The sequence below is a fragment of the Topomyia yanbarensis genome, chromosome 2, assembly GCF_030247195.1.
Source record: "Topomyia yanbarensis strain Yona2022 chromosome 2, ASM3024719v1, whole genome shotgun sequence".
NCBI lineage: Eukaryota > Metazoa > Arthropoda > Insecta > Diptera > Culicidae > Topomyia > Topomyia yanbarensis.
The window spans coordinates 247,497,655-247,525,598 of NC_080671.1; the positions used below are offsets into that span (position 1 = coordinate 247,497,655).

Genomic DNA, 27,944 nt, shown 5'->3' on the forward strand with positions numbered 1-27,944 from the left:
TAATAATTTGAAATAGCTCGTATAAAGTATTTATAATGGTGCTGAAATGCTATTTGTCGCTGTGAAAGTCATTCCGAAGACGTACAATGTCGGTTGGTCAAGTTCCATCATGAAAATAATCTGACAGAAAAGTTATTTTAAATTTGTTTTACTCCACCTATGACAGGTGGAGGAAAACAAATCGTCGAACACACTAATACAGTTACAGATTGTCAAGTACTCTATAAGTTACATCGATTTTCCACCGATCGATGGGGGTCAGTTTGGCAACGTCAAAATCGGTTGAAATGTTGCAGTAAACAATAGAAAACAATGCACACTTTCTTTGATTTGATGCAAACAAAAGTGCTCCTCGTTCGTATTTAGAACAAATTTCGTTACAATCAATGCTCTTATGTTGACTACGATAATGTGACGTCATGTCACCCTCTTGACTATAATGCATCTGGAAGTGAGGTTGTCATTTTTATTTCAACGATTTTGAACCCTGTCAAACCATTCGGAAAACGGTTCGGATTCCGGAATTCCAGCTCAATAGCAGCAACCGATTAAGTCGTAGTAGTTTGTTGTACATGAGCTGGAATACATTCAGGATTCCGAACGGGTTTGCGAAAGGATTTGACCGAGAAGATTTGACGGAGAAAATAAAAACGCACGGTGTCGTACTTCGCTTGTCTATTTGCACAAATTCAAGGAAATCGGTTAATATTTCATAAAAAATTGTTTTGTCGAATATTTGAATTAGTTGTATTTTAAATATTTGTAATTAGTGAACATATTTAAAATACTTCTGTTGACTGAATGGGAATCATTCTGGTACTTATGTAATGCATGTCATTGTGAGTGTACTTTAAGTATTTAAAGAACATATTTTATGCACCAAAATATTTTGTAATTCGCTATACTTCAATTCTATACTGTAAAACAATTACTGTAAATTTGTCGAGTTATTTATACATATTTATGCTACTTTATGTACGAGCTTGTACTTAAAGTTTTCAAATAAGTATGGCTTTGGCACTAAGACTAGCCACACGATTTACTAACCGCCATAAATACACGACACCGCATCGGCGGTTGGCAAGCAGGTTGGGTTAATAGCGAGTGCGTGTATTTGGCAACCTCTTACAACCAAAGCCAACGTTGCTATTCGCAGAAAGGAAGTAAAACAAAATGGACGTTATTGAACCAGCAAGATCTTCCAATAATGGAATCTTTCGGCCTAAGGCCAAAGCTGCTAGCAAAAAGCGGAAGTTGATTGGTTCTGAATCTTGCCAATACTGGAATATTTTTAGCTGTGGAGGCCAATACGTAGGCATCTATCGAAACCGTCAAGCTTTCGATTATTTCGATCGATTTCAGTAGAAAAAGCTATGTTTCCAATGAATATTATGAGTTGGAACATACCAAGAAGTGGCTTTGGATTTGAAGAATCCACTATTCTACAACGGATGCTATGTTTGTTTCTGTCAATGTAATCGAAGAGGTTATTGGCAAACCAAAGGAATGCGATTAAAATAATCATGACGGCACTTAAGACCTTTTAAATTGAAAGGGCATATGCGTGAAAATTTCAAAACATTTGCAATTGTTCATAGGCGCCTTGCAAAAACGATGCAAGATTCATTTAATTCTCTGTTTTTCTCACCGCACATAGGTACATAATAAAAACATCCTGAGCATCAAAATAAAACAAATGATTTTCTTCTGTTCATGCGACTTATTTTCAACGTTGAATTTAGAAACTAAAATAATTCCAATTATAATTGAAAACCTCTTTTATTCTGATGTAATATGTCATTCGTTGATTTTAACGACTTCCAGCAAATAGTTGGTTAATATGAATTAAAGTTTCCCGCATTTTTCTTCTCCAAGACTTCTTTTAAATCCAGTGCAACTATTTAATATAGCAATAGAGAACAATCGTAGTCCGGTGCTCATTTAGTAGAAAACCTTGAAGAAATTCAATATTCATCGTGCTACTTTTACTGAAGAAGCCCTGCAGCGTCGTATGATTCCAACACTGATAAAAATCCAAACGTTAATTCTATTTGGTTCAAACCACTTAAAATCCATATGAAGAAGAAATGGTACTGTTATCACGGGCACATACCTCCCCACCGAGCACAGGAAGATGGAAGCGAAGAAAGCAATTTTAATAGGCGGCATAGCTTGGCAAGAGGAATTATTGAACGGACAATCGGAGTGCTGAAAAACCGTTTTCGGTGCATACTGGGCGCCCGGCAATTGCATTATTCTTCAGCCAAGTCATCGAAAATCATAAATGTTTGCTGCGCACTGCACAATATATGTTTAACATACAATAACACTCTTATTCTTGTATAAAATTATAATGCATGTTTCAATGAGGTGAAAGCACAGATATTTCATTTATTGAAAGATATCCCAACCAACTGAGTAGCATATTGCATACATAATGCTCATAGATTATTAGTTAACAGAGCAATACAAACTAGATCAACAGACGTGGAAGCATGAAAATAGTTTTAAAGTCACGCAAATAAAAATACAAAAATTATATAACGGAATCACGTTTGAAGGAAATTTTTGTATAGGAAAAGTTAAGTTAAGAGCCATTCTCACTGTCACCTTACCTAGTTGGATGAGTTAAAGGGCCCTATTCTCACAATCACGTCAGCTACCTAGTGATTGGAAGAAGATTTCCTTCTAGTCACTAAGTGACGTGACTGTGAGAATAGAGTCCAAGAGCGAAAAAAGCGATCACCGGAGTCACTTTGATGACTATAGTCACTTATTGTGACCGAACTCACCTGGAAGAGCGATTCCAAGAGCACAGGGGAACAACTTGGACAGGACAAGTATGCACACTTCTCACAAATCTCCAATTCCAATTACTAAATTATCCTATATTTTCGAAAAACTTTATGGCATCGCAGGTTCCTTTTGGAATCGACTACAGCCCGGGATCCAAATCTACACGGTTTGACGTCGAGTCTTGCATGCTGGTTTCATTGCTACTCGCTTGTTTGTCCTAGAAGGTTTTTGAATAATTTTATCAGTTTTATCATCCTAATAAAGAATTAAAAACACATCACGCAGAGTATTTTATCCATAGCAATAATTTTTCAAAACAAAACTTCTGTGTTGGTTATTTTAGTTTTTCTTGTACTTTCGTTTTTAACCATTGAAAAAGGTTTTTATTGTATCAGACTTATCATAAAAAACTTATGAACTTGCGAACATTCACAGGTATTTAACGGCTTTCTCAGTCTTAATACTTTAGGCAAACGATTTGATTTTAAAAATCTAAAATCAAATCGTTTGCCTAAAGTATTAAGACTGAGAAAGCCGTTAAATACCTGTGAATATTCCGTAACCAGTCGACAAACACCCAATCAGAACTTGCGAACTTTCAATCAAACGAACAGTTGATTCGTCACCTTTGACTTGCGAATCACCAACGTTAAAAATAAGCGATACGACGTAAACAAGAATGACTCTGTTCGTTCGAACGAATGATGTTCGAAAGAACGAATGGATTGAATTGGTTCGAACGTAAACGGGAATAGGAATGTGAGATACTTTCGAATCGTATCAAAACGGCCGTAAACAAGAATGAGGGTGATTATCTTTAACATATACACCATATGAATAACACTTTTTGTACATTATATTTATGTAATTAAATGGTAAGGTTTTCCTTTGAAAACCGCGACACCTATATATATATATATATATATATATATATATATATATATATATATATATATATATATATATATATATATATATATATATATATATATATATATATATATATATATATATATATATATATATATATATATATATATATATATATATATATATATATATATATATATATATATATATATATATATATATATATATATATATATATATATATATATATATATATATATAAATTTGCGTTCCAGAGCAGTTTCCGCAACACTGCAGCCCAATATTGTTCGCTCGCATTTTTGCCAATTATTTTTGGAATCAAATCATGATAGGAGTTAACACCATCTGGAAGTGATTCACTGCTTTGTAATGTTTAAATAAGTTTAATGTTTTGATGATATATACATACGCATACGATGTGTGTGCCACTTGCCCCTGCCAAAATGCAGTGTTTTGGAGGTTACTAGCGAACATGGAAAATCCTATTTTAATATCAGGATAAGTATTTTTGAAGATAGAATACGCCTCCTGCAAGTTACACAAAACTAATCTTCTCTGTACGTAAATTTTGCCTTCTTTATTGTTGGATCATCGCTGTTGTTCTATCTTATGATAAGCGCCATTTAGCACATTTCGAGAAAAACGATTTTTAAAGTTTGAGATTGAGTATCTTGATATTTACAAATGGTATAAACAATTCAAGAAGAAAATAATGCTTCTATCTATTCTGTATTAATCTTTTAAATATTACGTAGATCGGTTCACTATGTTTCGCGTTTTTACTATAAATGTGAACAAAAGTCGCACTCACACGTGTCTTAGGTGTGTATCTAAGCCAAAATTAGTACGGTGTGTCATAATCGTGCATGAAAATTTTCCATAGAAAAAAGTATCAATTTTTAACTTTTATTCATATCTTTGGCTTCATTAGGCCCATAAACAATCAGTGAGATGAATTTTGAAGGAAATGAGTCAGGGAATCTATAAAAAAATTATTTTTGGTTACGATGTTGACAAATATGCTATATTTCCAGTTTAAAACTTGTGACGAAAGTCCCTTTTCACCTAGTGCGGTCTGAAGAACAAAAAGGAACGTCAGTATCGATATGAACTGTGAAGCAAGCAGTCGTCGATTTAAAGACATTTATTAGTTTGAATTGTGGCAAAATAAATCAAGTTCATAAGCACTTTAGTTTTGTATTTAAATAACGGAAAAAGTGAACGTTACAAACTTAAACTGCATTTTTCTCACAATTCGTGTATAATTATTTTGAAAATGATTATGCCGTTTTGTTTATCAGATAGCTTTACACATAGAAACATCTTATATAATCCCCAGACACAGCCATTTGAAGCAAAAAATTAAAAATTTCTCATCACGTTTCTAGCTATATCTCAGTAACCAAGCAGAATATCAAAATTCTGAAAATGCCACTTTGTAGAGATTTTGTAGGCAAGCAATGTTGCATATCTAACTCAGTTTACCCCAGAATTGCGTTTGTCATAAGATAGCACAACAGATAATATGTAATCATATTTTTAATAATCGAACCACATATTTTTAATAATCGTTACGTTGCCTATGTTTAGCCGAGAGGAATTTTTTTAATTTTAATTTATAAAAGTTATGTAACGATTTGTGAAAATTTCCAATATTTACGTTATTTTTTGACATATTAGGGGCCATAAAAATGGAACATTTTGCAAATCTCGACCAAGCATAGCGGTATGTTTTCTGAACAATTGGAGAAAACATTATTGAAATCTGAAAAACACTACTTTCGGGAAAACGCGTTTGAAGATAAAGTACGGTGTATAACTCGATAGTAGTAGCTTACTAGAAAATCTACTATAACAGTTCCGCAGAGCTCACCTTTATCATCACGAAAATGTTCTTGGTTTTGCACATTTTGCTCTCTGTTGAATTCGGGCCAGTTTTGCCGACACCAACTTTGCGTTCAGAACGAGTTATACGTTCACCGTCAAATCGAGTAGCACATCTATCAGCCCCATTCTCCAAGATAATTCCCATCACCTCCATAGCTTGTAATATCGATGAAAATCCTTGGTTGAAGATGCTGACTGCCAAATTAGTCGCAAGATTGAACATCTGCCTGACAGAATTTTGTGCAAGTGTTTTGGCGCTAAGGCCCAGATTACACTATTCCGAGTCGCATTGTTATTTTGGGTGTAAGCTCCTGAGCATCTTTCTAATAAATCATTAGATGATAGACTTTCGTAAATCCTGACATGTTCGAAAGTTTCTAAAGTTCCTTTTACTTCAGCCTGACGCCACTTGCACTAAGTGTCCTCGCCAGGTGAACACTTTGAGCGTTGGGGATTTTCGCTCGATGACGAGCAGTGTTCGAGGGAAGCCCATATTGGATTTCGCATATGTTCTACTGAATTTGAGTTTCTCCAAATCGCCAGCCCATAAAATTTTGTTAGCTGGCCGATTGATTTGACCTTAAACTTTTCGTTTCCTTTCCCACTGTTACCTTTGTTTTCTTTCTTCAGTTTTCGTAATCTCGTTCCCATACGCTTCTCAACTTCTTTCTTTTTTCTTTCATTCTTTCTTCCGTACGATAATCTCGTCCCAAAAAAAAACAAGAAACCATTCACAGATGCTCACATATACATAGACCGTCCAGAGTGGACCGGTGAATTCTTTAAACAATGATTTTTCCATAAACAAGCGCCATCGTGGTGCGCCGTGCTATCTCAGAAACGGTCTGATATGGGTACCTTTCGGTTCCCAGAAACATGCCAAGGAATATGATTTCCACCAAATCCTTTTTGTGGTGCATTTTGTGGTGCAGATACATATAGAATGAAACTAAACAAAGAAAAAAATCTATTTTTTTAAACCATGAGAGTAGAGGACTCCCTTAAGTATTATTTAACTGAATATAAGTGTTACTTTTATTTATTTATTTTTATATCGTCTTTGGTGTGAAACACCATACAGACTACTGCTTAACCTAAAACAAGTTAAACTACTTTGCTATACATTTCAAAACTAATCTCTTAGAACACACAAAGCAATACACATTAAGAACATTGTGAAATTTACAGTAAACATTAATAATATTAGGGCTCCCAGACGTCGAACTGTTCGCGGAATTCCCGAAAACAAATTCCGCGCGGCCATGTACTCGGAGATAACGCAATGCGCTTTAACTTCACATCGATCCCAACCTTGAACGATATGAACGGCATTGATGCTGCATCCTTCCACTCGGGTACCAACTTTTTACATTTCTTACAAAAGAAATGTATAGGATTCGCTCAAACTTTGAAAACTTTTTCCGAGGCCCGGAGGGCCGAGTTTCATATACCAATCGACTCAGCTCGACAAATTGAGACAATGCCTGTATGTGTGTGTATGTGTGTATGTATGTACAAAATGTCATGTAATTATCTCAGCAATGGCAGCACCGATCTTAATGAAACTAGTTTCAAATGAAAGGCCTAACGTTGCCATTTGACACTATTATTTTTGATTTTCGATATGTTGTTTACTTTCTGAGATATGGTTAATTTTGTCAAAACGCGGCAGGTTTTTTGCAAATAACTTTCGAACAATGCAATATTGCACGAACTGCACATAAATAGAAAGCTTGTAAAAATACCTTTCTAACAAGCTATAGATTGTCAAAATCGGTGCTGCGAGCGGCGAAGATATTAAACATTTTGTATTTTTATTCCTCGCTTACCAATTTCCACTAACTAAAAATGAGATTGTTTCATACAGAGTATTGCTTTACTGGTGTTTTAGGGGCAAAACTAAACCGATTTTGAGTATCGGGGTATGAAAACACATCTACGTGATTTAAGGAATTCGATGTTGAAAACATTTTGTGAATTACCTCTATAATAAATTAACTATTTCTCAAAAATCAATATACAAGTTCACTTCAAAGACAAAAAAATGTGTTGATAGTGAAACAGCGAGTTCTAGTATTGATCTCTTGGATTAGGCGTTGCGGTCAATCATAAGGTAAATGTTGGATGGTATATCAATACACAGATCAAAAAGTAATTCACCTAGTAGTGAGATAAAAGATTGCTTATATAAGGAACGATCCATAAATCACGTAGCATTTTTGAGTGATTTTTAACACCCCCCTCCCCCATCGTAGCATTTCGTCACAATTCTCTAAATACCCCTGCTTGACAGTAATTCTCCCCCACCCCCCTTGTCTCCGAAAAATTAAAAAAATAATAAACGATGTTATTTATTCTCCTTTAAAAAAGCTACGTAGCATGACATGACCCTCTACCCCCTGTCGTCACACATCATCACAAAATACAAAACTTACCCCTCCCCCATATAATGCTACGTCATTTATGGATGATCCCTAATGATACTCGTGGCGTCACCGAAAGCAACTGTATGTTTGAAGTCCAAAACTCTAGCGAAAATTTAGCTCTTTTGCAAGATTTTGGTTATACTGGTTATGGCACAAAAATTACTACTTACGTTATTTATGATAATAATGTAAGGAATCAATATATCGCATAATATACCTATAAAAATAAGTTCACTCCCTTAACCATCATTTGCCATTCCTCACACGCCCCCCCCCCCCCATCTCGCTCTCCTCTCTCTCTCTCTCTCGCTCTCTCTCTCTCTCTCTCTCTCTCTCTCTCTCTCTCTCTCTCTCTTTCTCTTTGTTTCCCTTCTATCGCATCTATCTAGCTATTTCTGTATCCATTTCTAAGTTGTGTGATAAGATCTTCTGCCAATCTGAAATATTTATTCATATCCAAGCTAATTTCCTGTAAGCGATGTAATTGTGAAGGTTTGAGAAAACAAAACTATTTTTTGTCTGCTGCTACACCAACTCAAATTTAATTCAGTTGTATTCAAAGCCTGTATCTACACTATAATTAAGGAAATTCATGGCTATATCAGAAAAATATTTGGCTTAACTGGGTAATATGGATGTTTGACGATGAAAATTTTCAAAAGAGACATTCCACGTGCGCTATTTAAACTATTCGCATCTCTATTGAATTTTGAATGAAAAATATGCTCAAAGACTGAAAGCTGAAGCCAGCAGGATTGGACTTGCCATCAACGTTTCGAAGATAAAATACATGAGAGGAAGAGGTTCTAGAGACGACAATGTGAACCTCCCATCCCGAGTTCAGATTGACGGTGACGAAATCGAGATGGACGACGAATTCATGTATTTGGGCTCACTGGTAACCGAAGACAATGATAACAGTAGAGAAATTCAGACACGGATCTTGGCGGGAAATCGTGCCTACTTTGGACTCCGGAGCATGCTCCGGTCGAACAAAAACCGCCGCCGCACGAAGTTGATTGATTGGTGTTGCGTACCATCTATGGTGGCGTGCTGATGGAAGAGGAACGTGGCGCAGGCGAATGAACCATGAGTTGTATCAGGTACAGGAAGAACCATTCATCGCGCATACCGCGAAAATAGGACGTTTGCGGTGGGCTGTACACGTCGTGAGAATGTCAGACGACGACCCGGTGAAGATGGTTCTTGAGGGCGGCCCTACAGGAACAAGAAGACGGGGCGCACAGCGAGCACGGTGGATCGACCAGATAGAGGACGACCCTTCGAAGACTGCGACTTGCTTCTGCATACAGCAAGAGACAAAAAGGCTCTAGCCTGAACGGTAAGGTAAGTATATGCCCAAATATGTCATGTGAAATCTAAGAACAACAAGAACGGTGTAATGATATTATTGAAAATGCACATTTGTTGTATTGGTACGAACTTTCATGAAAGATAACGGATCGAAGACCAAAAATATCCACAAATTAGATCCAGAAAAAGAAGTCTTCCAAAGTACCCACTCTCGATGGGGAATGCAACTACAATGTGTCTTCTAACTTATCGTCGTCCATATCTGCATATACTGAGTAGTTTGAACCATTTTTTTTTTCATAGTATTGGTTTCTATAGGACTTATTTATCCATATTTCCAGCACGAGACTTCCGAACGAAACAATATGCAAGCTATAAGGATGAATGGAAAGAGACTGCATTGCAATCAACTGAATGCATGGCTTTTATGCTATTTCACACTATTTACTTCAACGCAAATAAAAACTTTGAAATATCTACCTGTCTCATTCACGAATCGCATTCTCCCTGTCGTTCTCTGTTCAAGGGGCTTGAAAGCACATGTGACCTTGTCTCACTTTACTATATTCAATTGCTCGTTAAAATACTGGACCAGTAAATTCTATTCTGTACATAAATCTTTTTTCGGGAATATGTGACCAAAAAGTAAATTTCGAATTCCAAAGCAAATTGAACGTTCCAGGTTTCTGATAACTAATTAATGTCCAATAATAAAGTAGAAACACCAGATAATCTTAAAACGACGCCGTCAAGTAAAGAAGCATGAAAACAAAAAGAATAAAACCAACAAAAAAAAGATGAAAAACATTTTTTCAGAAGATGGGATTTTCAAAAACATTTCAAAAATTCGTACAATCCGGTTTATTCATTTTCTTTATTCAAAAATGTTTTTGGCTTCAAATATATGACCATTTCATTTTAATTACTTATTCCATTCAGCATATTTTTATTCGTTTTGTTCGTCTGCGTTCGTTTTACTTATTTTATTCGTTTCGTTCTTTGTATTCACTCTGATCAGTTTATTATTTTTGTGCATTTTACTCATATCATTCATTTAACTTATTTTATTCATTGTATGCATTTTATTCATTTTCTCCAGTTTATTCATTTTGTTCAGTTTCTTCATTTTAATAATCTGACTACTTTTTCAGTTTTAATCATTTCACCAAATAATTTATTTGATCAATTTATTTCTTTATATTAATTTATAACCTTTTACCATTGTTTAATTTTTCATTTTAATCAATGCATTTAATTCTGCTCATTTTCTTCTTTTTATTCATTTTATCACTTCAGTTCATTTTGTTTATTTGATTCGTTTGTTTTATTTATGCATTTCATTTATTTTTTACTTTATTCATTTTGTTCATCCATTCTTTTTATTAATTTTATCCATTTCATTAATTTGATTCATTGTATTCACTGGATGAATTAAATCAATTTGATTCATTTAATTAATTTAATTCATTTGATTCATTTGATTCATTTGATTCATTTGATTTATTTGATTCATTTGATTCATTTGATTTGTCTGCGACCTGCCTTCAACTACATCCCTGGTGCAGACAGTTTGAAAACAGTGCATTGTTCTGCTGTAGGATCGCCTTACCCGTCTAGACATCCAAAACAATACGGCATCGATCGTCCGGTGCCCTTGATAAAGAACGAGCCAGTGATAAGAAGCGGTGATGTCATCAATAATCTGTCGGACTCTCCGAGAGATTAGCCAGGGAAGGCGAATTCGGCTGATTACACTACCACATGCTGCCGCTTCAATCCCGAACGGACTGATAAAGATCGGTCTTGCGATGCTGTGAGTTGGTGTCCAGCTAAATCGCGCCGAAGTAACACCGTGCGGCCCGCTCGTGGGCATTAAATTATCATTAGGATTAATACATGTAGTTTACAATAAATGTTCGATTGTGTTATTTTAAGAATAAATGTTCTTTTTCGGATAAGCTAAATTATAATTGTTGATGTGCAATAAACTATGGTGCGTATTAAGGTTTTGTGATTTACAATCGGAGATGTCCTGGCGTATGCTGGCGTAACTGTGAAGCCGGTTGGATTCCATTGTTTCGGGGAAACATATTTATTCGATGTTGGGATGCTGAGTTTGGCCCACGCTATCCCTATCGAAGACACTGGTAAGCCGCAGACTCAGGAACCCATCATGATTCATTTGATTTATTTGATTTATTTGATTCATTTGATTCATTTGAATCATATGATTCATTTGATTCATTTGACTCATTTGATTCATTTGATTCATTTGATTCATTTGATTCATTTGATTCATTTGATTCATTTGATTCATTTGATTCATTTGATTCATTTGATTCATTTGATTCATTTGATTCATTTGATTCATTTGATTCATTTGATTCATTTGATTCATTTGATTCATTTGATTCATTTGATTCATTTGATTCATTTGAATGATTTGATTCATTTGATTCATTTGATTCATTTGATTCATTTGATTCATTTGATTCGTTTGATTCATTTGATTCATTTGATTTATTTGATTCATTTGTTTCATTTGATTCATTTGATTCATTTGATTCATATCTTTAATTTTATGCATTTCATGTTCAGTCATTTGTTTTATTTCATTCAATTTGTTAGTATGAGTCAATTTATTCTATTAATCTTATAACTATTTCTAAATATAATCTTAATTTTTATTTGATAACCTAATCTAATTTCATTCGTTTATTTTATAATTTTGATTTACATTAATTTTTCTACTCATTTTATGAATTTAAAAACCTAGTATTTCATTTTTTGCTTTACTTTTTTATTTCGGTCGTTTTGTTGATTTCTATAATTTATTCGAGATTTTATTCGTGCAAGACTAGAAACTGTTTTTATCCCACCTCTAGTTGGGTGCCTACTTCTCGTGAGTTCTGCAAACTAATCCAATAGTGAAATGTGTAAGAAATGTCTCATCTCGCTGCTAGGTGGATTAAATCGGTTTTTACAATGATAGAATCAATTCCTAACGCTCCCGCAACCATATCGGCGATTTCTTTCTCACTAACGGAGTTCTTGATTCGTGTGAAGAAAAGCCAGCAGAGTGATGAAACAGAAATTTTCGAGTGGTGCGAAACTGTCGAAACACTACCGGTACCTTGCTGTAGTTTCGTAGAAGACATCGGAGATGACTGAGCGGGGGGGGGGGAGAATTATTTTGCACGCATGTATCATCGAAACGTAAACGGGAAATCTCAGCAATATAGTCCTGAATATCGTTTATTTGTTGCTTTATTTTGGTAAACTCCTCCAGACAATTTACGCTATTTTCATTCGTTTGCGATTTTGCATGAACAGCTACAGATGCAGGGCGGATTGGTACAAAACCGTCAGCGTCGGACAACGCTTGCCGTTTATCACGGAAAGTTTCCAAATGTCGAACGTCGTTCATTATTTCAATACATGGTGTGCACATCCACCAAATATTTCGATGTTTGTTACAGCTGACGACCTCAGGAACGGTTAGCGACATACAGTCGGTGTGATATTGGTCGGAACAAAAGCCTTCATAAATGATTATATTCTCTCCTGGCACTATCACACAGGCACACTTCTTGTAGATCATCGTTACAGCGTATGTGAGTTATGGCGATCCGTTTAGAAATTGTAGACTAGTTGATTTTCGACGGCAAGACACTAAAACTTAGATTCATTGACTAATATCCGTAAATATTCTTTCGACGTGTCGGTTTAATAAATAGTAATGCGACAAATTTCACTAAAATTCCGGAGCGGTCCACAGGCACGATCAGTACACGAGCGAAGTTGACAACAAACTCAAAAGTGATCAATAATAAAAAGTGTTTATAAGTGAAAAAAATATCTCTTTTCTTAAAGAAAATGTGAAACAACACGGAGAACCATAATTCGGCTCAGATGCGAAAACCTTAGTTGATTTACTGAATTGGATTAGTTATTATTTAGGACAACTAAGCAAATTCTCAATTTGCTGATTTTGATTAGTTGTTCTCGATCCTCCTCAATAGAGCTAAAATGCTAGTTGGGATTTCTGTTTTTTCTGTTGATTTGGCTAGAAAATGATGCTGTCACTTTTAGCGGAGACACATTCTCCATCTTCTCAACTATAGTTTTTGCTGAATTTAATGCTATTTTCTGTTGGTTTCAACTAATATATTCTGTAAATTCAAGACTTTTTTGCATTAAAATCATCTATTTTTCAGTTGAATTTTGGATACAAATATGCTAATTTTAGGGAGGTTGTTTTGTTCAATCTAGTTTTTTGTTCAGTTGATTTCAACAAATGTCAGTTTTGAATTTAAGCCATACTGTTTTTAAATTTAAAATCTTTCGTAGATAAATTTAGAATGTCAATATTTTACATTTAAGACAGCTTTACTTGAATATAGTGTTTTTTTCTATTGATTAAAAAAAAATTCTTGCTTTTTAGACTTATATTTCGACATTGATTTTATTCAGTTGAAGTCCTATTGAATACAACCAGTATGGGTATTTTCGAAACTGCTTTGACGAGTGGGCGTCGGAGGTCGATGTTTAGTGCCATTTTGAAATCCAAGATGGCGACTTCCACTATATTACAAAAAATTAGCAATAAAATAATAGAAAATGAATTTGATAAAAAATGTCTGCAAAATAATTTTTCTTGTTCCATGGAAAGTATAAAAATGGACACTAAAAATGCAATGTATTTAAACATATGCTCATGAAACAGAAAAATTAAATTTAGTTGAGTTCATACGAAATTTAGCTATTTAAACTGAAAATAAAGTTAATCACATTTGGTTGATATGCCAAACTACAACAAAAAATGCATACATTATAGTAAGAAAACTTAAGCATCCGTTTCCCACTAGTCAGCTAACTGACCTTAGCTAACCTAATATCATTGTGGCAACTCTGTAAACGGAAGGGTAACTATGACATTAGCGCGCTGAGAGTTATTAGACCACTGATATAGGCGCCGATTTATGGGTGACAGAGCACTTAGTGCCTTTACAGCGAGTTTGACTATTTATGCAGCATCCTTTCAATTCTAACAAATCAACCAATGTGATTAAAATGCTTCAACCAGAGCAATGCAAGAAAGAATGAACTTTTACTAGAGAAAAACACGATATTGATGCGTGAGATCGGCATTAAAAGATTTCTTTAATAAAAAATAAATTTATTTCAGAGATCTTAGCGATCTGCCCCTTGATTGGATGGGTAGAGCTGAGAATAGAAGTAAACAATCAATAGCTAATTTGACCCAATCCTAATCTGGAATATACTACCAGCTCCTGATTGATCATTTTGAAATTCACGAGCTTTGGTGGAATTTATAAGAGCCGTATGACGCACTTGGAATATCTATACCAATATTTGACACAAATAAAATGTAAGTTGAAAATAAAATTATAGTAATGTATGTATTATAAACAAGGAAATACTAATTCAAACTGAAATTTCACTACATTTGCATTTTCCAGCATTTAGTGGGGTGATGAAAGCGCAAGTTTATCCAAGGCCGATTATAGGAGGAGTGATTGGGGTAAAGTTAAACCTTAAATGCATACTGTTGCCATTTGGCAACATACCGAATTTTGTGATATAAAGCCTTCACGAGAGGTACATCCAACCCGAAAAACGAGTACCAAAGAAAATGAAATTCATGCATTTAAGGGTTAAGGTATTGATGTATGCTTAACAAATATTTGCTCTATAGATTATAATAAAAATGCAAATTAAGCAGAACTATGGTTGACTGTTCAACAAATATTTTTCATTAAGTTTCATAGAATAAATATTATTGCCACCCTGGCAGACCCGGTCCACGAAACTAAACCCTGTGCATATGAGGACCTAATACACCCCAACCGCCAGCATGTTTTAGACCATGCAGAATATTGAGCCCCCCACAAGCAGGTACAAGCTTTTCAAAGCGATATCGTGTCTCAGACATCATCATCAAAGCAAACTAACCTCGTACTAAATCTGCCTCCGATCTTAACCCTAATAATTCCCATTCCAGTCGGTAGACGCAGATATTAGATTGTAAATAAAAAATTTCTAAAAATATTCATCCTGCAAACGACAAACTCCTTCCTCCTAAAAATTCCATCACATGAGCTGCTAAAATTGTGAAATAATTACGGAGTTGTAAAGAATTTGTGCCCACAAATGAACTGTCCATAACAGCATAAGAGTCCCATGTTGAAAAACAGCAAGCCGAGAAAAACGCTGTTCAAGATTGTCCCATCCATGGGACAACCATGTTTTGGTATTTTTTTATATTTTCTGAACAAACCCGGTAATCTTATTTGTGCAGTGTGATTCAGTGGTGATACAGAATACAATCCAACGGATAACTCATTTTCGACAAAAATCCCTATGAGAAAAAGACCACACATACAAAGAATCGGGTTCGAGAAAAAATTGGGCGCCAGGGAACTCTCCACCGGAGATCAGTTGAGCCTCCACCGGAATCGCCGGACAGACATCCCTACCGGGTAGCTCATGGGTAGGCTAGATATACCGCTGGAGACTAGTTCGAGTAGATCACTTCGCACAGTCATCGACGGGTCGATGGGGCGCCAGTAAACTGGAAACTACGGGAGCTCTGTGTGGAGAGAAATTACTCCGTTAGGGAACTAACAGTCGGAGTAGGATGAGTCCACCGTCTGGGATTATACGAGTAGATTGTGATATGGTTGGTAGCTGAATGACTAACGGAAACAGGAGCTAAATAACTCAGAAAATCAGCAGCTAAACGGCTCACTAAGACAAGAACTAAATTGCGACGTAATAGATGGAGACGAAAAGCAAAAGAAGAGTCGAGAGCTAAACGACTCAAAGATCAAGCCATTTCATGGATCAAGTGAAGCTCCGAGATAGATGTGGAAATCTCACGGGAAAAAGAAAGTGGTGCGAAGAAAGCACGAACCCAACCCCCACGAAATAATACCTTGATGTAGTTTTGTTACCTCGCCTATCCAGTTAATAGCTGCTGTCCTCGGTCTTTTCATTTGCATAATTGGCCATGTAATAAAATTGGTCGCTGGGTTTGGCGATAGAGCATATATCGCTTGTCGTCGCATGTTAAAGCTCCTCGCGAGTCTCAGTCAGGTCCTGCTGTCGTAGCAGCATCCATTTAACAGCCCTGTACGATCATTTGAGCGTATAAACCATTTTGAATACCTATGGTCGAAGGTATCACATAGTGACGCACTACAGCCGATTCGGTCATCGGGAACAGACCAAAGCAGATTGCACATAGGTCCCTCATATGGCACTTCCTGCCATTTGTCTAATCCTAATACGACCCAACGCATCAATCGAGGGAGTGAAGCTGAAACGATTAAATCAAATTGAATTTGAAACCTGCAGTTACAAATCTACCCACCGCCAGCTAGAAGAGCAGTTTGCAGTGCCAGTAATCTTTGGGCTGGGACAGTTTGATCGCCTACAGTTTAACGCCCAGCCGCCTTTTTGTTTACTGGGTTTGATCGCGAACCGCCAACCGCATGTTTGACGAAAAAATCGAGTAACTGGAATCACTGCCCGGAGAAACTTCAAGTAATTTTTGTCAACGAACCAAACGCGTCGTGGTGGTGTTCGTGATTCGAATACAAGATCTAGTTGAAAAAGCGCCTGAAATACCGGTTCAAAATAGTTAAATTTGTTGCGATAACATTCTCCCAAGGCGATTGCTATATTTCCTTTCTGGTCAAAAAGTGTATTCAGTGTTTGCAGGCGACGTTTACTTGCAAACAGTCACGTGGAAGCCAGTATGCATCTTTAACTGGAGCAGATTCTGAATCAACTTGGCACGGCTATGCTGTTGGCGCAGCTCTACAAGCAGCAGGAGCAAAGTTCCCTAGCAAGACCAGTTCTGTGACAGGCGATCAAACTGTCCCAGCCCAAAGATTACTGGCACTGCAAACTGCTCTTCTAGCTGGCGGTGGGTAGATTTGTAACTGCAGGTTTCAAATTCAATTTGATTTAATCGTTTCAGCTTCACTCCCTCGATTGATGCGTTGGGTCGTATTAGGATTAGACAAATGGCAGGAAGTGCCATATGAGGGACCTATGTGCAATCTGCTTTGGTCTGTTCCCGATGACCGAATCGGCTGTAGTGCGTCACTATGTGATACCTTCGACCATAGGTTATTCAAAATGGTTTATACGCTCAAACGATCGTACAGGGCAGTTAAATGGATGCTGCTAGGACAGCAGGACCTGACTGAGACTCGCGAGGAGTTTTAACATGCGACGACAAGCGATATACGCTCTATCGCCAAACCCAGCGACCAATTTTATTACATGGCCGATTATGCAAACGAAAAGACCGAGGACAGTAGCTATTAACTGGATAGACGAGGTAACAACAATAGGTAAAAAAGACCAAAATTTGATTCATCCACAGTATATGAGCGGTTTGGTGGGTAGTCTTGGACCACCAAACCACTGGGTGTGTGTTTTCTTATAGTAAGGTTTCAAAAGCTTGGTATGTAGCGGACTCACGAATCACTTTCGAGTCTAACCACTAAAAATATTCCTTACTATTTTTTCGCTTTCTTCCACACGAAACTACATCAAGGTATTATTTCGTGGGGGTTGGGTTCGTGCTTTCTTCGCACCACTTTCTTTTGCCCGTGAGATTTCCACATCTATCTCGGAGCCTCACTTGATCCATGAAATGGCTTGAACTTTGAGTCGTTTAGCTCTCGACTCTTCTTTTGCTTTTCGTCTCCATCTATTACGTCGCAATTTAGTTCTTGTCTTAGTGAGCCGTATAGCTGCTAATTTTCTGAGTTATTTAGCTCCTGTTTCCGTGAGTCATTCAGCTACCAACCATATCACAATCTACTCGTATAGTCCCTGACGGTGGACTCATCCTACTCCGACTATTAGTTCCCTAACGGAGTAATTTCTCTCCACGCAGAGCTTCTGTAGTTTCCAGCGGTATATCTAGCCTACCCTTTACTATTATTTTAGTGCTCTTTCCGAACATTGTATTGCTCAGTTTTGCATGATCTATGGATCAAATCGCCCTTTTGTATGGATCATTTATTCTGTTTTAGGGATTTTCAGTTTTGTTTTATGGAACATGGGCCATTTTTTTATGGATCATTTTACAATTATTAATGGATTGTTTTAATTATTTTATATGCAAAAATATATTTTCCCCTTCAGAATGTTTCACTTGACATGAATAGCGGACCCTACACGAGCAGAAATATTGACAATAAACCAAATATTGATCAATATATTGATGGTGTGAGGGGATGTTGAAAATATTGATGCCATATAATTTAAATGGGATTGATATATTGAAGTAGTCGGTCAATATTTGTATTGACAATATTCTTGTCCCGTGTAGGGTCCTCTAATGACATGACATTAATTAACAACTATTTTATTTTTAACAATTTTTATAGTTACAAAAATGAATGAAGATGGTTATTTTCCTACGTGCTGGATTCTGACAGCCAACATTTCCAGCTCAGAAAAAATACTGCTGTATTTAAGAACTATGCAGTTAAAAACATCATTCTAACTTCTGATTTTGACAACATACGTAGTTGAAAATGCAAATAGCAGTTTTAGTTTTTCTTTTGCTGTATTGTGTCTAGGATTTCATTTAACTAAACAGCTTTGCTGAAATCAAAAAAATCTTTTAGAAAAATCTGTGCTGAATTTTAACTAAATTGTTAGTTATTTTTAAGATTTTTTTTCTTAAAATCAACTAATCTAAAAACAGTAATTGGAATTAGCAGCAGAGATTTTTGGCTTTCCGTGAATGAAACCGAAAGAATGATGAATGAAGCAGATCGCATTATACGATCGCTTCAGACCCCGTAAGCTATCAGAGACCTCCCCACTTTTACATTCCTTCTTAAAAGCAGTAGATAATCTCGTCCCATTTTTAACAGCCATGCGAGCCACACCTTTTATAGAGGTTTGGATGCATTTTTAGATAACTTACCATTAATATATCAAGTTAAGAAACATTTATTTGCCTTCGTCTACTATTTGTATTCCTAAAAATAAAGAGATATGGGTGTTGCTAGTGCTATGTTCGATGCGATAGCATTTTTAGAGCATGCATCTCAAAATGGCACTTGGTCCTCTTTGGCTTAACACAGGCCACATACAAATCGACACAGAATTAGGTAATCTAAAACTATTGATAGACACCGGCTCTAACAAGAATTATATCGACCCCGCGGAAGTAACCGAAAATTCGATACTGAAAACACATCCAATGAGTGCCAATAATGTAAACGGAAAACATAAATTCAACAAATTTTTACAATTTTTATTAATTTTTATTCTTCTCTCCCTTTGGTGTTTACCTGATTTTTTTACTTATTTAAATTTCACCAATTTATTGACGGATTGATCGGATACGAAACCCTTCTATCGCTAAAAGCCGAAATCGACTGTTCCAATAACGTCATAAAATTCCCCGACACATCAATTACTATGCTGGATGAAGTTTGCATCTTTTTTTGATGATTTCGCGCGGAATGACCCATATATGACAGAGTTCTAAACCACATATATGGAAACGACATACCACCATACCACCAAAGTAATGAGTTGAGAATCTCGATTGGCGTCAAGCCACAGTAAATATGATCCGCTGGGTTGTCATTACCTGTAATATGTCTCCAGTTGCTTATTTAGGTAGCTTACTAGATCTGAAATACGCGGTTACTCACGAGAGGTTTCCATATAATACATATAGTTGAGATCAATTATATAGTCTATTATTTGAGGTAGACAATTCTATTTTACATTCTTCTGAGAGAAAATTGTTGATAAAAAGAATACCAGTTAAGTAATGAAAAACCTTTTTAAGTAAGCATTCCAACATTTGTTCAATTTTTTTAATTTACACGTTATAGTTATCTTGAGTTATTTTACTAATAAAAAGTCATTTAGTACACTTAACTAAAAGATATCTGTACATACATCGAAAGGAAATTTTCTCAACTTTTCAATGAAGCCCTGGTAATCGCGATATAAAACATATTTTTAGATTAAAGTCTTTTAAACACTTGCAGGTCCCTTACAGGAAAAATTTAGAAGTGAAATTACAAGGAAACGAGAAGAGATAGGAATATCATGTTGAAGAACAAATTATAAATCGTTCTCAATCCCATCTTTTGGATAAAAGATATTGTTATAATCATAATTCATCATGTTGAGAACATTAACAAAAACCTCATAAAAAACGCTTTTAATCCACCTAACAGTGTGATGAGACATTTCTTATAACTCTTATCACTCTCTTCGGATATTATATCGTTTGAGAACTTTTAGAACTTGATGCTTCGCGATGTTTTTGATAACACATACTACATGGGATAGTGGCAGGACTCAGAGAATCGCTCAAATCAGCATAGGACAACATCAGTGCTAGAAATCTCAAACCAAATCAATGGGAAAGCGAAAAAATGGCCAACAAAATAGACATACAAACGAATTATTGCTAATGCTCTGTTAATAAAATATCTGAATTCCTCAATAAATGCATTGTGGTGGGAAAACTGAATTTTCCTAAAGGGGTTATGTATATTGTACTGAGCCAAAAAATCGAATTTTTTTAATCGATTTGAAGTTTATACTTTACTCAAATTTACAACGCGACTGAGAACTAAGAAATCAACGCTTTTGCTTGAAAAAAGCGATAGTAGCAGTGATACCATTCAAAGAAAATCAACAGTGAATATTTCCAGACTTGGTTTTATTTCCTATTTAAGAACTATTGTGTTTTTTACATCCTAGATTGCATGATTCAGTGATCGAAACCCAAAACTTCACAAAGTATTTGAAATTATTAAATTAAAATTTGTGTTTGCTATTGAAATTGACAAAATGATAGTATATATAGAATATAGTCCCTTTGGCGTTGGTTAATTTTTCGGTCCCACCTATCAGCATTGAAGTATCGCCCTTACGTTTTTTTACAATACCAATTTTACAATTTGTGGGAGTTTGGTGAAAATCGATCTTACTGTCCAAACGGCATAATTCCGAAACCGTAATTTTTGAAGTTTTAAAATTATGCAGAATTAATTTTTCAGACAATAGTAACAGAGTTCGTGTCTTTAGCAAATTTGTTGAGACTTTATTGTAGTCATGAATATTAACCTGAGAAAATTCACCATAAATACTTCTTGGACGATATACCGTCAAAATTACTTTATCAAATGATGCGCTGTTCGTATGTAAAACTCATCGAAGATACTAAACCTCCGAAATTGGCGGTTTCAAAATGATGCTATCTTGACCTTAAATTATTGTTTTGGAACATTTGACCTATACATATAATTGGTCATACAACAAAAATCAAATTCTCATCAAAATCGACCAGGACCTGCTAGAGTCGAATGGAAATCGTCATTTTTCATAAATTTCGCTCTACATTCGGAAAGTGTTATCCTCGTTATTAATCATATTACGTTTTCGTCTCAACTCGACGCATTCCCAAAATAAAAACCTATTTTGATCCACCTAGTGGTGCAATTGGGCTTTTCTCATTTGTCCAGACTACGATTCCATGGCTGGTTATGTTCAATACGATGGTGGAAATGAATAGTACATGTTCAGTACAATTTGCACATACGTACAATGGATCGACAGCCACGATCTTGAGATACTATGTGATACTGAAACATCGCTTGACCGCCGCTGGTTTCAAGCGATGTTTCAGTATCACATAGTAAGATCCGGGAGGTCCGGGTCCTGCCGAAAATTATCAACTTGTTAAGAAATTTTAAACTAGTTTTAATTTTAAAACAGCAACCCCTCACTGCATACTCCCTCCGGGCCAGTATGATTGACGATTTTTAGAGTGATTGCATAACCTTTCTATATGAGAAAGGCAAAAAAGTCCAAAAAAATCAATTTTTTTCAAACATTATTTTTTCGAGTTTATATCAAATCTCAATGGTTCATGCATTATAAAGTCATTTGGCATCAAAAATACAAATTTGATTTTGAAAATTTTTCATTTCAGTTTATATGGGAATTTGCTGTGTGATTGCACTCTTCAACTCCTAACTCCGGAACCGGAAGTCCAATCAATAAAAAAAATCAATTGCAGCCGATGGGAAGGTTGTACCTTTCATTTGAGACTAACTTTGTGCAAATCGATCCAGCCATCTCTGATTAACAGAGGTCATATTTTTTTCCATATACACACATACACACATGCATACGTACACACACATACATTTTCCTATCTCGACGAACTGAGTCGATTAGCATATGACACTCGGCCCTCCCGGTCGGGATTAGATTGACGAATTTTAGAGTGAATGACAAAAATTACTTGAAGTTTCTCCGGGCAGTGATTCCAGTTACTCGATTTTTTCGTCAAACATGCGGTTGGCGGTTCGCGATCAAACCCAGTAAACAAAAAGGCGGCTGGGCGTTAAACTGTAGTTACTATATTCATAGTTAGGCGGAGACACTGAGCGGAGCCAATTGAACGTGTCAAATGCAAGTATCTCTCAGTGTTCCAGAAACATATTGTTTATGTTCGATTAGCTATGCTCAATAACACAAGGAAAGAGTAAAATAATTATCACCATAATCACAATACCTTTTCCGTATACATCCAAAGAGAACATATTATGTGACGTCATGCTCGAATGGCTCCGGCATTTGACATGTTCAATTCTCGACAAACATATGATTACGGCCTAAAAGCCAACTGTCAAAATCCACTTTGAATGGAAATTCCAGACAAACCGTTACTAGTCGAACACAGTTCACAACAGTTTATGAAAGAGAAAACTTTTCTCTTTCGTTTACTACCAACATCTGTGATTGGCGTGTAACGGTTTGTCCGGAATTTCCATTCAAAGTGGATTGTGACAGTTGGCTTTTAGGCCGTAATCATATATTTGTCGAGAATTGGCTAGTTTAACCCGCCCAGCCGCCTTTTTGTTTACTGGGTTTGATTGCGAACCGCATGTTTGACGAAAAAATCGAGTAACTGGAATCACTGCCCGAAGAAACGGCAAGTTAATTTTTGTCAATGATCCAAACAGAGATGCCATATCTGAAGATTTGTCTTCATTTTGAAAACATTTGAAATGTTGTGAAGACGTGTTTTTCATTTTGAAGACAAATAAATGAATATGTCCGACTGATTTTTGGCTGAATTCTGGCTCAAAATCAATAACCCATTCAGAATCCGGGCCGTTGAAGACAAATGAAGATATTTTTTATAAAATGAGAAGGCATTTGAAAAAGATACCTGGTATCCCTGGAACCAAACGCGTCGTGGCGTGGTGGTGTTCGTGATTCGAATACAAGAGTTATGCCGATTTCGGTTTTAGATCAGAGTCGCCCTAGGTTCGCTCTAATATTTACAAAATCCATACAAAAGTGACAGCTCAGAGCGAACCTAGAGCGACTCCGTTCTAAAAACGAAATCAGCATTAGTTAAAAAAGCCAGTGGTAGACTATGGTTGTCAAATCACATATATTTTGCGCGTACCCAACATCTCGCTTCGGTCCAGCACTTTGGACCCCGTTTTTTGGTTACTTCACCCCAAAAACAGAATATAGGGCAAGCGGTTTCGCATGTATCTTGTACTTATCGTTGACATATTTATAAAAGGTATAATTTATTGTCGTTTAACTGTGATAGTCAGGTCCGGTCCAGCTAATGTTGGGTACGAAATACTTGCTAGACAGCGTCCCCCTGGAAAAAGCGCCTGAAATACCGGTTCAAAATAGTTAAATTTGTTGCGATAACATTCTCCCAAGGCGATTGCTATATTTCCTTTCTGGTCAAAAAGTGTATTCAGTGTTTGCAGGGGACGTTTACTTGCAAACAGTCACGTGGAAGCCAGTATGCATCTTTAACTGGAGCAGATTCTGAATCAACTTGGCACGGCTATGCTGTTGGCGCAGCTCTACAAGCAGCAGGAGCAAAGTTCCCTAGCAAGACCAGTTCTGTGACAGGCGATCAAACTGTCCCAGCCCAAAGATTACTGGCACTGCAAACTGCTCTTCTAGCTGGCGGTGGGTAGATTTGTAACTGCAGGTTTCAAATTCAATTTGATTTAATCGTTTCAGCTTCACTCCCTCGATTGATGCGTTGGGTCGTATTAGGATTAGACAAATGGCAGGAAGTGCCATATGAGGGACCTATGTGCAATCTGCTTTGGTCTGTTCCCGATGACCGAATCGGCTGTAGTGCGTCACTATGTGATACCTTCGACCATAGGTTATTCAAAATGGTTTATACGCTCAAACGATCGTACAGGGCAGTTAAATGGATGCTGCTACGACAGCAGGACCTGACTGAGACTCGCGAGGAGTTTTAACATGCGACGACAAGCGATATACGCTCTATCGCCAAACCCAGCGACCAATTTTATTACATGGCCGATTATGCAAACGAAAAGACCGAGGACAGTAGCTATTAACTGGATAGACGAGGTAACAACAATAGGTAAAAAAGACCAAAATTTGATTCATCCACAGTATATGAGCGGTTTGGTGGGTAGTCTTGGACCACCAAACCACTGGGTGTGTGTTTTCTTATAGTAAGGTTTCAAAAGCTTGGTATGTAGCGGACTCACGAATCACTTTCGAGTCTAACCACTAAAAATATTCCTTACTATTTTTTCGCTTTCTTCCACACGAAACTACATCAAGGTATTATTTCGTGGGGGTTGGGTTCGTGCTTTCTTCGCACCACTTTCTTTTGCCCGTGAGATTTCCACATCTATCTCGGAGCCTCACTTGATCCATGAAATGGCTTGAACTTTGAGTCGTTTAGCTCTCGACTCTTCTTTTGCTTTTCGTCTCCATCTATTACGTTGCAATTTAGTTCTTGTCTTAGTGAGCCGTATAGCTGCTAATTTTCTGAGTTATTTAGCTCCTGTTTCCGTGAGTCATTCAGCTACCAACCATATCACAATCTACTCGTATAGTCCCTGACGGTGGACTCATCCTACTCCGACTATTAGTTCCCTAACGGAGTAATTTCTCTCCACGCAGAGCTTCTGTAGTTTCCAGCGGTATATCTAGCCTACCCTTTACTATTATTTTAGTGCTCTTTTCCGAACATTGTATTGCTCAGTTTTGCATGATCTATGGATCAAATCGCCCTTTTGTATGGATCATTTATTCTGTTTTAGGGATTTTCAGTTTTGTTTTATGGAACATGGGCCATTTTTTTATGGATCATTTTACAATTATTTATGGATTGTTTTAATTATTTTATATGCAAAAATATATTTTCCCCTTCAGAATGTTTCACTTGACATGAATAGCGGACCCTACACGAGCAGAAATATTGACAATAAACCAAATATTGATCAATATATTGATGGTGTGAGGGGATGTTGAAAATATTGATGCCATATAATTTAAATGGGATTGATATATTGAAGTAGTCGGTCAATATTTGTATTGACAATATTCTTGTCCCGTGTAGGGTCCTCTAATGACATGACATTAATTAACAACTATTTTATTTTTAACAATTTTTATAGTTACAAAAATGAATGAAGATGGTTATTTTCCTACGTGCTGGATTCTGACAGCCAACATTTCCAGCTCAGAAAAAATACTGCTGTATTTAAGAACTATGCAGTTAAAAACATCATTCTAACTTCTGATTTTGACAACATACGTAGTTGAAAATGCAAATAGCAGTTTTAGTTTTTCTTTTGCTGTATTGTGTCTAGGATTTCATTTAACTAAACAGCTTTGCTGAAATCAAAAAAATCTTTTAGAAAAATCTGTGCTGAATTTTAACTAAATTGTTAGTTATTTTTAAGATTTTTTTTCTTAAAATCAACTAATCTAAAAACAGTAATTGGAATTAGCAGCAGAGATTTTTGGCTTTCCGTGAATGAAACCGAAAGAATGATGAATGAAGCAGATCGCATTATACGATCGCTTCAGACCCCGTAAGCTATCAGAGACCTCCCCACTTTTACATTCCTTCTTAAAAGCAGTAGATAATCTCGTCCCATTTTTAACAGCCATGCGAGCCACACCTTTTATAGAGGTTTGGATGCATTTTTAGATAACTTACCATTAATATATCAAGTTAAGAAACATTTATTTGCCTTCGTCTACTATTTGTATTCCTAAAAATAAAGAGATATGGGTGTTGCTAGTGCTATGTTCGATGCGATAGCATTTTTAGAGCATGCATCTCAAAATGGCACTTGGTCCTCTTTGGCTTAACACAGGCCACATACAAATCGACACAGAATTAGGTAATCTAAAACTATTGATAGACACCGGCTCTAACAAGAATTATATCGACCCCGCGGAAGTAACCGAAAATTCGATACTGAAAACACATCCAATGAGTGCCAATAATGTAAACGGAAAACATAAATTCAACAAATTTTTACAATTTTTATTAATTTTTATTCTTCTCTCCCTTTGGTGTTTACCTGATTTTTTTACTTATTTAAATTTCACCAATTTATTGACGGATTGATCGGATACGAAACCCTTCTATCGCTAAAAGCCGAAATCGACTGTTCCAATAACGTCATAAAATTCCCCGACACATCAATTACTATGCTGGATGAAGTTTGCATCTTTTTTTGATGATTTCGCGCGGAATGACCCATATATGACAGAGTTCTAAACCACATATATGGAAACGACATACCACCATACCACCAAAGTAATGAGTTGAGAATCTCGATTGGCCTCAAGCCACAGTAAATATGATCCGCTGGGTTGTCATTACCTGTAATATGTCTCCAGTTGCTTATTTAGGTAGCTTACTAGATCTGAAATACGCGGTTACTCACGAGAGGTTTCCATATAATACATATAGTTGAGATCAATTATATAGTCTATTATTTGAGGTAGACAATTCTATTTTACATTCTTCTGAGAGAAAATTGTTGATAAAAAGAATACCAGTTAAGTAATGAAAAACCTTTTTAAGTAAGCATTCCAACATTTGTTCAATTTTTTAAATTTACACGTTATAGTTATCTTGAGTTATTTTACTAATAAAAAGTCATTTAGTACACTTAACTAAAAGATATCTGTACATACATCGAAAGGAAATTTTCTCAACTTTTCAATGAAGCCCTGGTAATCGCGATATAAAACATATTTTTAGATTAAAGTCTTTTAAACACTTGCAGGTCCCTTACAGGAAAAATTTAGAAGTGAAATTACAAGGAAACGAGAAGAGATAGGAATATCATGTTGAAGAACAAATTATAAATCGTTCTCAATCCCATCTTTTGGATAAAAGATATTGTTATAATCATAATTCATCATGTTGAGAACATTAACAAAAACCTCATAAAAAACGCTTTTAATCCACCTAACAGTGTGATGAGACATTTCTTATAACTCTTATCACTCTCTTCGGATATTATATCGTTTGAGAACTTTTAGAACTTGATGCTTCGCGATGTTTTTGATAACACATACTACATGGGATAGTGGCAGGACTCAGAGAATCGCTCAAATCAGCATAGGACAACATTAGTGCTAGAAATCTCAAACCAAATCAATGGGAAAGCGAAAAAATGGCCAACAAAATAGACATACAAACGAATTATTGCTAATGCTCTGTTAATAAAATATCTGAATTCCTCAATAAATGCA

At 36.1% G+C, this 27,944-nt stretch overlaps 1 protein-coding gene across 1 annotated transcript; it reads left to right on the forward strand.

Annotated features, from left to right (window-relative positions):
• Window positions 1-16,593: 16,593 nt before the first annotated feature.
• On the forward strand, window positions 16,594-17,584 carry LOC131680224 (uncharacterized). The gene is made up of 3 exons (XM_058960942.1): window positions 16,594-16,807; window positions 16,981-17,268; window positions 17,323-17,584. The coding sequence occupies exons 1-3, from the start codon at window positions 16,594-16,596 to the stop codon at window positions 17,571-17,573; spliced, it is 753 nt and encodes a 250-aa protein (XP_058816925.1). The 3' UTR covers window positions 17,574-17,584.
• Window positions 17,585-27,944: the final 10,360 nt, after the last annotated feature.